A 14,572-nucleotide genomic window follows, 5' to 3' on the forward strand; every position below is an offset into this window, starting at 1 on the left:
TTCACAGCCAAGATCATTATGGCAACAACAAAATAGTCGATCGACTCTACAGGCATCTGTGCACGTTGCAAAAATTTGTGACGTTCCAGAACAATATTGTGCTTTGGATTGAACCTTTTATCCAACGTTTTTATGAGAGAAGCATATTCGTCAATCACCAATGAGTCAACCTCTTCACGAGAACCATTGGATACTCTCGCTTCCTCTAGGGGTAGAGTCCCTAGAATAGACCTGCCTTCAGCTCCTAAATTATAAACAAGCAACGCTCTCTTTTTTATAGAGGTGAAGGTATCACCATTAATAGCATCAATGTAGGCTTCAAAAGTTGCTTTCCACTGTTTCCAAATCATAGGAGGCGGACCAGGAGACTGTAAGACTGTAAAAAAGAGGTGGAGTGGCCACTTTCTCCATTTGCGTGGGTGAGTTGCTGCCCCAGCCAACAAAGTGAAGATTAAACAAAAATGCAAGGTTTAAATCACGAGTCTGCTGTAATACAAGAAAATATAGGTTTCAGTTCTGAAAATCGTCACAAAGACCACATAATGCGTGTAAAATTAGAACAACAACACACACATGATGAATGCGGCAGAAAACAATGAAGTAATGCGCTTCAGAAGGAGTTTAGAATGGCACCATGGTAACCGTCAGAATGAGAGTTGAAACGCAAGCTGGAACGCACACTGACGTGACGACACACGCTGATGCAGCGTAGAGCTGGGAAGCAGTGTGAGCTGGCGCGTGCAAGATCGCACGGAAAGACGTGCAGAAACTACCAAACAGCAAAAATCGAACAAAATGAAATAATCCTCAGAGAGGCACTCACGGGGAGCAGATACAGAAAAGCAAACACGAAGACAGGAGGACTCGCGTGTAAAGCAGGCAGCCAGGAAACGCGATCAACCAATATCGCAGTAGCCTCATCGAGAAAGAAGCTTCCAGACGTCCAGCAACACTTGGGACAACCAGCAGCACCAGGCGGGTCCGCGTCGCCAATAAAAAGAAGACACAAAGTGGTAAGATGAGGAGCTCTTCTTTATTCGTCCTGGTGCATAGGTCTCCCGGCAGCAACTGCCGACATGTCAAAGGTATACATTCTACGCCAGAACATGGAATCCAAAGAGATGTCCCGTGCGGGCTGGCATGCGGGACATTAACTAAAGATAACATATTTTCACAAACCCTAACTCAATAGGAGTCAAATCAAATCAAATAAACTTGATTTGGTTGTTTTGATATTAAAAATCATATAAGAAGCATGTTAAAAACTTACAGAAGGTAGTTAAAAAAAATACACACAGTAATTACATCTTTACATACCACTTGAATCTTACAGTCTTCTCTTCAGTTAATTCTTTGACTTTTATGACAAGAGTTCTATACGTTATTCAGCCTCATGGTGGGTTTCCCATATTATACTTTTCCTTTTTTTCCAATATGGACTTCAGGAATCCGTTCGTAACACCCACACAATAAACATTTTCCAGCACTCGTAAATATAGAAAGGCGGGACCGCATTGCCTCCAGCCCCCTCTTCAACAATGGCAAAATCCATCTACATCTTTCTAATCTACAACATTTACAAAATAAAATCACATGTATTGTCGACTGGAAAGACATCTCATCGCGAGGACACCGACAAAGGTCTCTGGTCCAATCGTTTAATGTAGGGAAGCTGACTAATCGATGGAAACTATCAAATCTGAGTCTTGTAAGAACATACCCGTCATATCCTCCTATACACCAGTCCAGATATGGTTGAATAGTGGGGGATACAAGAATTAACAGGTGTGGGATAACAGTTCTTTTCTTCATTTCTGAAACCGCTCTTAGGAACTCTAAGTGCGACTGACAAAAAAACTTTAAAATCCTTCCTAGAAATCGTACTCAATGTTTAGGGGTTACTATAGAAATCAGGTTCACCCACGTCTATTAAAAATCTTCTGATATAATTCAGCCAAGTGATCTTGTTTGCGTGGAATAGACTCATGGAGTCTCCAGTAATATCTCTGTTTAACTCTGTACTATTAGACGTCCAAACTCTATGCCATAGTAACAGAGGCTGCATCTTGATCAAATCAGAGATATAAGGAATCCCCAGCTCATTGTGGCAATTATAAATGAAAGAGCTCTGCGGTACTGCTAATATAAACCTTAAAAAAGTATTTTCCTCTTTTTGTATTATGACTACATCCTGGTATCCCCAGACTCCTGCCCCGTACATAGCTATACTCAAGCATTTAGCTTGGTAAATTTTAAGAAGTATCCCCGGGGGCCTTTTACCCAATTTATTAGAAATATTCATCAATGCCCCGATTTACCTTTTGACGAGAAGAGTTCTGCTCTTAACCGCCGGGTTCCATGAACCAGAATGATCAGGTAGGACACCCAAATAGGAGAATGTGTTAGTTGCATCTATGCTATCATTCCCTAGGGGCAGACTTTTACATTTATAATAGGAGTCATCTAGAACTGACCCAGCAGACTTACCAATAGTTTGTCAATTTGAAGGTGGCAACCATTTGAGATTTTTTCTTGCATCATTATTATCTGTACTCCTACCACTAGGTGAAAGATATATGATTTAAAGAAGGTCCTGCAGAAGGTGGTTAACATCAGATATATTCCACCGAAACGCACGTCGACCTTACTGTATGCACCCAACCCACAACACGGTCATTGAGATTCACACTATCTATATCCCCTTCTGACCAGGATGTGTATGTGCTTTTGGGGTTGTTTGATAGTTTTATTGGTGTAATTGAGAACAGGTGTGATGGAGTGTGAATGTGATTCTGTTTACGTGATTAGTGTATGATATTATTATAGGGGTCCAGTGAAGAGCACTAGATTGAATCTATACTACTATTATAAAGAGAGAACTGGAAACCTTGAGGCGGGTAAACTCAAGAACTACAGCACCAATCACAACACCCAATACACCATTGGAAAGGGTAGTTTAAGCAGATGGATATAGACTATACATCTGGCCACCATATACATTACAAAGGTCAAAGAACATAGGGTGTAAAGTAGTCCCTTGTGGGTGTTGTCGTGGGTGTGTTAAATTCCAGTGGGTGTGTCGTGGACGTGATCGTGGGGCACGGGGGCGTGGCGTGTGGCGTCTCATCAACCTCAGAGTTAGCCACCTTTACTCCAGTGGGCGTGTCGTGGGCGTGGTTGTGAGGCGTGGCGTCGCTTGACCGCAGCAAGGCATTCGTTATGGATGTCGGCGTATCGTGGCTGTCAATCATATATGGCCGTGTAAGTGGGCGCGTACTACAAACAAAATATGGCCGTATGCTATAGTAAATGCCCGCAGTGACGCGTTATGGTGTAGTAAATGGCCACGTCAATGTGGGCGTATCGTGGGCGTGGTTGTGGGGCGTGGCCTCGCTTGACCGCAGCGAGGCGTTATGGATGTTGGCCGTGTAAATGGGCCCGCAGCTTCATGTGCAGCTTTCAAAATATGGCCGTATTCTATAGTAAATGCCCGCAGCGACGCGTTATGGTGTAGTAAATGGCCACATCAATGTGGCTGTATCGTGGCAGTGCAAATCCACAATATTAATTTGCACACAAAGGGGCGCGGCTACCGACAGCAAGCACGTGCCAACATACCATTGTCATGATTGGACGCGACAACGATGTCAGAGGGAAGGAAGTAAACAAAAAAAATAAGGCGGCTTCCGGGGACATTGACGAGCCGCATTGGCGTTACACTTTAACTTGCTTTGGGCACTTACCGAAATACTATAAACGGCTCCGTCACACGGCTACACAAAGCCAGGCAGACTACGGAGAAAAAAAGGAGACATCGCTAACACTCAAACAAGCACTCGCAAACACACATTTAGGCAGGACAAATATTCTGAATCTTCACGCACGCACATTTGCACCGGTAAAACATTCCAAATCTGCACGCAAAGACAACGAAGGAAGTAAAGATAACGCAAATTCACGCCACACTAATATGTGAAAGCATCAAGCACACACAAAGAAAGGACTAAATAACGCGCAGGCACTCAAACCACTAAATAAACGATCACGCACACCCAATCAAACAACTACATAGACGGACAACAAGCACAACGAAGAACATAAATAGAACGACAACGCACAGGCACTGGAAACACCCCTATCAAACGCAAATTCATTCAAAATAATCATTAACACTCACCAGGACACAAAACAAAAAAGTTCAATATAAAAAAAAAAGGCAGGCACTCACACAACCACTCAAAAAAAAGTAAGTTGATGACAGCAAATTACTTACAATCAAAACCAACACACAACCAAAAAATAATAACGTGCTGAAACTGAAAACAGCACTCAAAAACGCACACTCACGCCAAGACATCATTAAAAGTAGCACTCTCTAGGTCTGGCAATGTACTAAATCAACGGCCACATTCCAATGAAACCAAAAATGTTGTATACCGTGAAATCTTAAAATAAATTATCCTTTAACATTACAAACATTACACACATACATTTTCTACCCCGGACAACGTCGGGACGGGCTGCTAGTGTGTATATAAAGATATGAAATTGTTGGTCTATGTAGAAAATGTATAAAACAGTAAAACTTGTGACAAAAAGATTTTTATTAATATGTATGTCTTTTTAGATTACATTTTTCCCTGTTTTGATACTGTCAATGTAAATGAATACAAATACCAACTAAAACGAATAAATACAATTTTTGAATAAGATGATGATGTATCCATGATGTTTCACAAAATGTAGTTATAATCCATTAAGATTCATACTACAAGGTAAAGAAATAGAGGTCTAGAGGAAGGTATATTATTTATTGTGTTCGACGATGTATATACAATACCGTAGCATTATTACATTGCTAAAACCTTTGTTTAGGAAATGCCTTAAACTATGCTTGCTCGGTTTGATGGATGGATAGATAACTTCAAATCCATACATACACACATCCACAGAGGTACACACTCATACAGACACACACATTGATTTGCAGACTCACACACAAACCTTGTACAAACTCACAGATGGATTTCTTCAGTCCATGCATGCACAGACTCATAGACACACATCCATACAAATATACTCACACACCGATGCATATAAAATCTCACGGAAGTATGACTCCAGACTTATGCATACATGTCACAAACTCACAGATGCACACATGTATTTGCACACACACAAATGCCACCAGACCTTGTGATATACAAGCCCACAGGCAGGCATCCACTTATGTAGGTACAAACTTACAGCAAATAAATCCAGACTGAAGCATACACAACCATCAAACACACATGCATAAAGACATGTATTTGTATACTCTGTGGCTCAAAATTTATATATGAATATGGAGACACACACAAGCAGTAGTCCATGCCGAAAAAAACGACAGATATAGGGACGAGCAGACATGCATGTACTCCCAAAGACTATCCATATATGAACACATACTTAGACACGTACACCTAAGCGTGAACATGCACACACACACACATATGCACACACACATGCTGGTACGTACTCCCAGCCAGATAATGCCACCCCTCTACACACATACTCTAACACACGCCGTGTGAGTATGCAAGTACTACCTTAAGGTCAGAAGAGTAATACTTGATTTTATGTTTTTTTAAGGACGCGCCCTTGTCCGATTTCAGCCCCAATATCCAGGTGCAGTAACTCCAGTCAGTATATTTATCTGGTGGGGACCATGACCCATTCTGTAGGGTGACTCATCCGTCTCTGTGTGTCTTGAACTTTAAGAGGCCACACAAAGACATGGGCACAGACATATACAGACCCACAGATACAAGCAGCCACTCACCCTCATGGTTTTATATTGTTCCTCTTCCTTGAGTTTAGACTCCAGAAAATATCCCTCCTGTTTCTTCAGGACAAGCAGCCACTCTTGAAGTTTCACCTGTAGGGATGAGAGAGCAAGAAATAAGAGTAGATCTGTAGAGTGTGGTCTTAATTACAAAAAAAGAGTCACTACAGTGCCTGCCACACGTGCCCAGACTGTACGTACCAGTCATACATTAGTATTGCTAGTACCAGCCACACATATCAGGATTGTGGGCACCAGCCCTAAGTATCACAGACAATGACACAGACAATGGTGTTCCATTGTGGGTCCGGTTATTGCCAAGAAGGACCTAGCAGCAGAATCCCTGGTCCATGGAAACCAGCTTCATCACTGACACTTAATGTTACTTGACATTGTGCACACTTTATGCCTAAAGCATGGAAACAGATAGACTTGGCACTAAAGAAGAAACGTTGTCCTAGAGACATTATCAAACATTCCAAAACAACACAGAACCAAGTGAAAATATCTAAGCAAACACATCTTATAAGTGCAATAACTTTGTATGGAGCCCGGACACAGCCACACTACAAGTAGTTAACAACACCCTCCCCCTCCACAACAAGAACGACCCCTGGCCCCCAGGACCTCTCTGCAGCCTTCGACACAGGCGACCAGCTGGCCCTGATCAACGCACAAAAAACACGATGGATTTCGAAGACACTGTCTTGAAATGGTTCACATCCTACCTCACTGTCACCAGTTCTTACAAATAGGTTCCACAAGATTACAGAAATGCCCCGTCTACAGCAGAGTACTTCAGGGCTCCATCCTTTCTCTCATCATCTTTAACCTCTCGATGGGATCTCTCGGATCCATCCTTACAGACAGCAGCATCAAGATCCATCAATATAGAGATTATTCCCAACTCTACCTAAAATATCCTCACCCAATGGCATCCTCATACTCTGTCCTGATCTCATTGGTTGTCAACTAATGTATTAAAGTTAAACCCCATGAAGATTGAATTCTTCCTTTATGCCACCAGCTCAGAACAGCCACAGACTTAAACCTGGGTCTCCAACGTAAACCTATCGATCTTTACGCCCCCCCTCCTCCCTCGACACAAACCTCTTATTCACGCAGATCCTGTTGGCCTCTCCCGAAAGATATTATTGGGATATGCATAAGGTACAGGCGTTCCTGACCCAAGTAATGCTTCATTTCAATTGCAAACCCAGGATGTTCTCAACAAACTAATCACGAGTAGCCTTCGTGATCTCATACTTAGCAGGGGACGCTGCACAGTGGGCAGTCCCTATAGTCAGATGAGACGACCCCCTCCTCCATGATTGGGACACTTTCAAGGAGGAGTTCGAAAAGACATTTGACCGCAGGGCAGAAACTTTTTCTGCAGGTAAGGAGTTGCTTGAATTGAAGCAAGGTAGCAAGGATCTGTTGGTATGCCTCAACTCTTTCCGACGATTGGTGGCATATTCTATCAAGGGCTTCGGGATAACCTGAAAGATGTTCTAGCGCAAGTGGATCCTCAACGAAAAACCTGCCCCGGGTTGATAAAACTAACATTGCGCCAGGATCATCGCTTGAAGGAACTTAAAGGTGACCCCAGAAGAAGGGAACGAGTACCTCAGCGCTTTGACCAGCCAAAGACCTCCGAGCATGGATTGACTCCTTCTGAACCCATGGAGATAGGGGCAATCTGGGCTTCTCTCACACCCAATGAACGGGAATACCGGCGGAAACAGGGACTATGTTTATACTGCGGGAAGAAAGGGCATTACCTCCGCGAGTGCCCTGTTAAGCCTAGAAACAGTCGTCCCAAGTTTGGACAAATGGGCGCAGTGGCAGCGGACAAGTCGTCGGAAACTGATTTGCTTGAGAAGTATGGAAGGGGAATCCTTGAGCATTAGTGAAATCCCTTCAGTGAAGAACAATTCCAGTGATAGTTCAGAACACTTCTTCATCAACATGGAGTTTGTTGTGGGTCAAGAAAAAAAACATATCCAAGTCATGGTGGATTCATGGGCCACAGGCTGCTTCGTGGACTAAAAGGAAGCCCTCAGACTGGGAGTAGAACTGTTTGAGAAGAGAACCCCTGAGGGTGTGTTTGCGGTGGATGGCAAACTCTTAGAATCCGGTCCCATTCGGTTTAATATGAGGGAGCACGAGGTATGGTATAAGGACGACCACTGTGAGTTAATTACATTTGACTTCATCCAAGCTCCCAAATATAGGGTGATTTTAGGGTTACCTTGGCTCCAGAAGCATGATCCAACCGTTGATTGGTCTACCTTGACATTAAAGATGGATGGGGGCGTGTCCAAGATGGCAGCAGAGTAGGACGTGCCTACCCACCACTCCTGTCCGTTACCCGGGCCTCACCTGCACAGCTTCAACAATCACCTTCCGGCTCCTCACCCACGCACACAAAGCCCTACACGATCAAGGCCCGAGCTACCTCAACAACCGAATCAACTTCTACGCTCCCAAACGCCACCTACGATCTGCCAGCCGCGCCCTCGCCGCCGTACCACGCATCCGCAGAGCCACCACAGGAGGAAGGTCCTTCTCCTACCTGGCCGCCAAGACCTGGAACTCCCTCCCTGCCGACCTACGCCTGACCCAAGACCACCTCTCCTTCAGGAAGAAGCTCAAGACCTGGCTGTTCGAGCAGTAACGGCACCCCCCCCCCCCCCAGCGCCTCGAGACCCTACGGGTAGGTAGTGCGCTCTATAAATGTCTATGATTGATTGATTGAACAAGCACAACTCTTCTGGCAGATTTGGACACTGACCGGACCAGAGACGAGTCCTCGCATCTCCACTGTGCCTTTCCTGCAGCGCGCCTGCTTGATTCCCGTCTCCAGAGCCTAGGACGTGCCGCGCTGGAAGGGCCCGGCGGCCATCCTGCTGCGGAGGTGATCGGAAGCGGTAGAGTCCGGCACGGTGGCTTGAGGACGTTCTCGCTTCAGTCTGCGGGTGTCCCCCGCTGTACACTGGCCGCAAGTGGGAGGATTGAAGAGAGCAGGCGCCGGTACCCGGGGCCTGGAGCACATGTAGCGTACCTCCTTCACCGAGACAAGATGGCGGCGTGGATATAAACCCGCAGTAGGAGTTGTGTCATCCCCTCTAAGGTGAGACGTCACTTAGCGCGATTTGACGGCTGAGTGCGCCAGAACTGTAGGCCATGCCCCTGCGTGCGCTCCCTAGCACCCCAGAGCCCATCACTATCGGGGCCCCTCACAGATGCACTGGGACCGACGAACTTCCACAGGAGGTGCATTGTGCCAAGCTTTGGACTGGTGGCGGTGCCTCCGGTTATTGTGCCCTGCCAGTTGGTGCTTTGCTCCCAAACGCCCCCAGAGAGGAATGTGAAGTGCGGCATATACCCACTGCCCCTGCTGAGGTGAACCATACTGCTGTGCAATAGACTGCCAGGCGCACTTAAGAGTATTGGGCCCTTCCTCTCGGCGCAGTCGGGCTCTACATACTTCGCCACTAAAAGTCACCAAGACTACGCTAGAGCGGACGGATTCGATCAGGAGGGCACAATACTTCCCTCCTACCAGACCATTGCACGAAGACGGACAAGGCCATCCCCCCGTGCTCCCTGGGAGGAGAGTGTTGATGACGGTGAAGAGCTAGACACCAAGGGACCAGTCACGACACTGTATATGCCGCACACTGACAGGCTGCCTAGCACCGCAACACCTTAGAGATAAGGATAAGGGGAGCCCCTACATCAGCAAGTGTCACGTTGGTTGTGGGGCCCTAGAGGTGACGGCGATGTGCGCTTCGAGCCCTCTTACCCCTGTAGGTCTGAGGTCCTCTCATTTTCACAGTTCTAGGAGGTGGGCCGCAGCTGGGGAGCACGTCCAGGGATTGGTGGCCCTGACATTGGGCATTCCTTCACTATCCCTGGGCACCATCACGAGGGAGAGCCTTCGCTATCCACTAGACATTGCCAGTGAGCACCGACCGAGAGGTGTCCCCAGTTGCGTGACACACCTCACATATGCTTCCATCAGGAACGGACATTTTGCACAGCTTTCTTTAGCGCGGCTCAAGGGTCGGGGAGACACCTTTGCAGACAGGGCCTGAAGGCCTGTTACACGGATCTCAAAGACATTGATTCTCTGGGGGCACGAATGGCCAACTTGGAGAATCAGACAGCAGCCAGAGATGAAGAGGTGTCCCCGCTCCAACAGGAGGTACTCAGGCTGCGCAATCAACTTCTGGATCTTCAATCTCATGTGGAGGACCTGGAGAACCTCTCTCGTCGAAATAATATTCGGATCTGGGCGGTACCTCAGGGGACAGAAGGGCAAGACATTGAGGCCTTCGTCATGGACTTGACCCGTCACATCCTGGAAGGTCCCCCGGGCCAGGAGATCCGACTGGACCGGACACATCGAGTGGGTCTCAAGAGATCTCTGATGACCCCTCCTCCCGATATCCTGACGTGTGTCCATGACTTCAAGCTTAAGGAGCGCATTCTCCATGAGGCACGGTCCAACCGTCCCATTGAATTTCGCTCCTGTAGGCCTCTTCTCTTCCAAGACTTAGCGGCCTCCACTCTACAGAAACGACGTGACTACCCCCCATCACCGCATTTCTCCGATCCAAAGACATCGCTTACTCTTGGGGGCATCCATTTAGGCTAATTTTCAAATGGGAGGGCAGACTCCGCCAAATATGTTCTCTGGATGAAGCAACATCTCTTCTGCAACTGCCGGAGTCTGACCACGCCGGGCCGGTGAAACCCACAGTGTCCGCCCGACGGGGGGACAACGGCCGATGGCAGAGAGTCGGCGGCTCGCCGTCTGGCTCTCGTCCGGATCCAGATGTGATTGCCTAAGAACTCTCCGCAGTCCTTCAGACCCTGTCAGAGGACTCCAACAACGCAGATTGACCTATAAAATTTTGAGGTGCAGATTTCTGTCACTTTGTAGGGTCACACCGGCTATTATGGCCGGGTCCGGGCGGGTGGGGGCTGTGGGGGCTCCTGCTATCCATCCCACGTCTCACCACAGGCTAAATGCCTGGGACATTTGTGAACTATTCATTGGAATGTTTCTTCCTTTACGTTTGTGGTTTTTCATTTAGGTTGTCTCCTCCTCCTCCGATGTATATCAAGGGTGGTATTATACTATTGCACTTCATTTTCCATTCCTATAATCAATCAATCAATCATAGCATTTGTAAAGTGCACTACATACCCGTGAGGGGGGGGGGTGAGGGGTGAGGGGGGAGGGGGGAGGAGCTGCTGCTGTTCGAAGAGCCAGGTCTTGAGGAGTCTCCTGAAGGTTAGAAGGTCTTTGGTTTGTCGGAGGCGAATGGGGAGGGTGTTCCATGTCTTGGCGGCGAGGTGGGAGAATGATCTGCTACAGGTGGTCACTCTTCGGATGCGGGGGACGATGGCGATGGCGTGGTCTGCAGAGCGGAGCTGGCGGGCGGGCGTGGAGGCTGAGTCGTCTGTTGAGGTACGCTGGTCCGGTGTTGTGGAGTGCTTTGTGTGCGTGGGTGAGGAGCTTGAAGGTTATCCTCTTGTTGATGGGGAGCCAGTGAAAGTCTTTCAGGTGGGGTGTGATGTGGCTGTGGCGAGGGATGTCGAGGATAAGACGTGCAGAGGCGTTCTGGGTGGGTTGGAGTCGTTCCAGAAGTTTGACCAGGGCTCCTGCGTAGAGTGCGTTGCCGTAGTCCAGTCTACTGCTGACAAGGGCTTGGGTGACCGTCCTTTTAGTTTCGGTGGGGATCCACTTGAAGTTCCTGCGAAGCATGTGGAGGGTGTTGAAGCAGGAGAAAGAGACGGCTTGTCATGGAGAGTGTGGGGTCGAGGATGACCCTCAAGTTTCTTGCGTGGTTGGTGGGTGAGGGGGGGTGTTCCTAGTGCAGTTGGCCACCAGGAGTCATCCCAGGCCGAGGGGGTGAAGCGCTGTCTTGTCTGAGTTCAGCTTCAGTCGGCTGTCCCTCATCCAGCCGGTGACAGCCTTCATTCCTTCGTGTAGGTTGGTTTTGGCAGTGTGGGGGTCCTTGGTGAGCAAGAGGATCAGCTGGCTGTCGTCGGCATAGGAGATGATGTTTAGGTCATGCTGTCGGGCGACGTGGGCAAGTGGTGTATTGTGGACGTTGAACAATGTTGGGCTGAGAGATGAACCTTGGGGTACTCCGCAGATGATCTCGGTGGTTTTCGAGCGGAAGGGGGAGAGGCGGACGGTCTGGGTTCTGCGGGAGAGGAAGAAGGTGGCCCAGTCCAGGGCCTTTCCTTGGATTCCGGCATCGTGGAGGCGTGCTCTTAGTGTGCGGTGGCAGACTGTGTTGAAAACGGCTGACAGGTCCAGGAGGATGAGGGCAGCGGTTTCGCCATTGTCGAGCATGATCCTGATGTTGTCGGTGGTGGCGATGAGGGCAGTTTCGGTGCTGTGGTTGCTGCGGAACCCGGACTGGGATGGGTCCAGGATGTTGTTCTCTTCGAAATAGCTGGTTAGTTGTTTGTTGACGGCCTTTTCGATGACCTTCGCAGGGAACGGGAGCAGAGAGATGGGTTGGAAATTCTTGAGGTCCTTGGGGGCCGCCTTGGATTTCTTTAGTAGGGTGTTGATCTCTGCGTGCTTCCAGCTCCCTGGGAAGGTCGCTGTCTCAAAGGAGATGTTGATGGTTTTGTGGAGGTGGGGTGCGATGGTGCTGCTGGCTTTGTTGAAGATGTGGTGTGGGCAGGGGTCTTCCGGGGATCTGGAGTGGATGGTGTTCATGATCTTGGTCGTTGATGTTGGCCCAGGTAGGCAGGCGATTGGTGCGGGTGGTGGTCGTGGATGTTGGATGTTGCCAAGGTGATGACGGTGTCAAAGCTGTTGTGGATGTCTGCGATCTTGCGATGGAAGACGGTGGCCAGCGATTTGCACAGGTCTTGTGATGGTGGGATGTCGTTGCTGTTGGAGCTGGGGTTGGAGAGTTCCTTCACGATGCTGAAGAGCTCTTTGCTGTTCTGTACATTGCTGTCTAGGTGGTCTCTGAAGGCGGTCCTTTTGGCGGATCTGATGAGTTGGTGGTGTTGGCGGGTGGCGTTCCTGTGGGCTGTGTAGCTTTCCGGTGTTTTTTTGCGGGTCCAGTTTTTTTCTAGTTTACGGCAGGCTCGCTTGGAGGCCTGGAGGTCTTTGGTGAACCAGCTGGCTCTCTTGCTGGTGTGGGTGTTGGTGGGCTTCCTGAGCGGGGCAAGGGTGTTGGGGCAGTCGTTGATCCATTGTCTGAGGCTGCGGTGTCGGGGTCGGTCGGGTCTGTGGGAGGGCGGCAGTTAACTGTTCCTTGGTGATCTTGCCCCAGCTGTGGCGAGGAATCTGCTGGGTGCGGTGGTGTATGGAGGGTTTCCGGAATTTGAAGTGGATGCGGCGGTGGTCGGTCCAGTGGAGTTAGGCGGTGCGGTCGAAGAAGACGCGGGTGCTCGCAGAGAAGACGGGGTCAAGCGTGTGGCCAGTGGAGTGTGTTGGTGCTGTGACGAGTTGTCCGAGTCCAAGGTTGCCGCGGTCGTCGATCAGGGTGGAGGAGTTGGTGTCGTAGTTGTTCTCGAGGTGGAAGTTCAGGTCCCCGAGAAGGATGTAGTCCGTAGAGGCGAGGGCGTGTGTGCTGACGAGGTTGGTGATGGAGTCGCTGAACTGCGGTTGGGGTCTGGGGGGGTCTTTAGATGAGGGTTCCTTTGAGGGTGGTGTTGGGGGTCGGTGTGGATCGGGAAGTGCAGGTGTTCGGCGGTGCTGAGGGTGTCGTTGGTGTTGGTCGAGACTCAGAGTGTTCCTGTGGACAATGGCGATTCCTCCTCCTGTCCCGTTGGTGCGGTCCTTGCGGGTGATCTTGTAGCGTTCCAGGATGGCTATGGCGATGTCAGGTGCCGAGGAGGGGGTCAGCCAGGTCTCCGTCAGGAAGGCGACGTCCGGGGTGTTGGTATTGAGTAGGTTCCAGAGTTCAACGGCGTGTTTGCGGGCAGAGCGGGTGTTGAGCAGGATGCATCTGAGGAAGTTGGGTTCTTCCGTGGGTGGGTTGGCGGGCCGTATGCTGGTGAAGTTGCAGGGACAGTGTTGTTGGCTATAGCAAATCTGCGTCCACATTCTTATGACTCCTGACCTCCAAGTTGTGTCCCTCAATGTGAAGGGGCTAAACAACCCCACCAAACGCCGAGCCCTTCTGTCCTATTTGGAGCATTCAAATGCCCATATATGCCTACTCCACGAGACGCACCTGCCCCCTGCTGATTCCCATCGACTGAGATCAAAGGCATTTCCTCACCAGATGTTCTCGTCAGCCACTTCCAAAACTGATGGGGTTGCTATATTGGTGTCTTCTAGGTTCCAGGGGAAGGTTGGTAAAAAGTGGGCGGAAATTAAAGGGAGGTTCTTGGCTTACACCCTCACCTTAGATATGCACACGTTCTCTGTAGCCTCGATATACGTCCCCAACAGTGGGCAAGAGGGTTTCATTAAGACAGTAATTCAGGAACTCCCGGGCCTACCAGACAAAACAGTCCTGCTAGGAAGGGACTTATAGTGATGGATGGTGACATGGATCGTTCTGGGCATAGGTGGGGTCAAACGGGGACTTTGTCCAACGCAGGGAAGCGATTGCTGGTGGAAGCTGGACTGACCGACATATGGAGACTTCGACACCCCAACACTAGGGCCTATACTTTCTACTCCCACCCCCATAAAACATACAACAGAATGGACTATCTCTTTACCTCTGACCTACTAACGCAGCAGGTCCA

At 48.9% G+C, this 14,572-nt stretch overlaps 1 protein-coding gene across 1 annotated transcript in view; it reads right to left on the reverse strand.

Moving 5' to 3' along the window:
* Positions 1-14,572, reverse strand: part of LOC147710158 (E3 ubiquitin-protein ligase TRIM39-like) — a 115,518-nt gene that overhangs the window by 66,993 nt on the left and 33,953 nt on the right. The window contains exon 2 of the mRNA XM_086920841.1: positions 5,822-5,917. Within this exon, the coding sequence (XP_086776967.1) occupies positions 5,822-5,917 (96 nt within the window). The remainder of the gene's footprint in view (positions 1-5,821; positions 5,918-14,572) is intronic.

Source organism: Lissotriton vulgaris, chromosome 5, assembly GCF_964263255.1.
Source record: "Lissotriton vulgaris chromosome 5, aLisVul1.2, whole genome shotgun sequence".
Classification (NCBI taxonomy): domain Eukaryota; kingdom Metazoa; phylum Chordata; class Amphibia; order Caudata; family Salamandridae; genus Lissotriton; species Lissotriton vulgaris.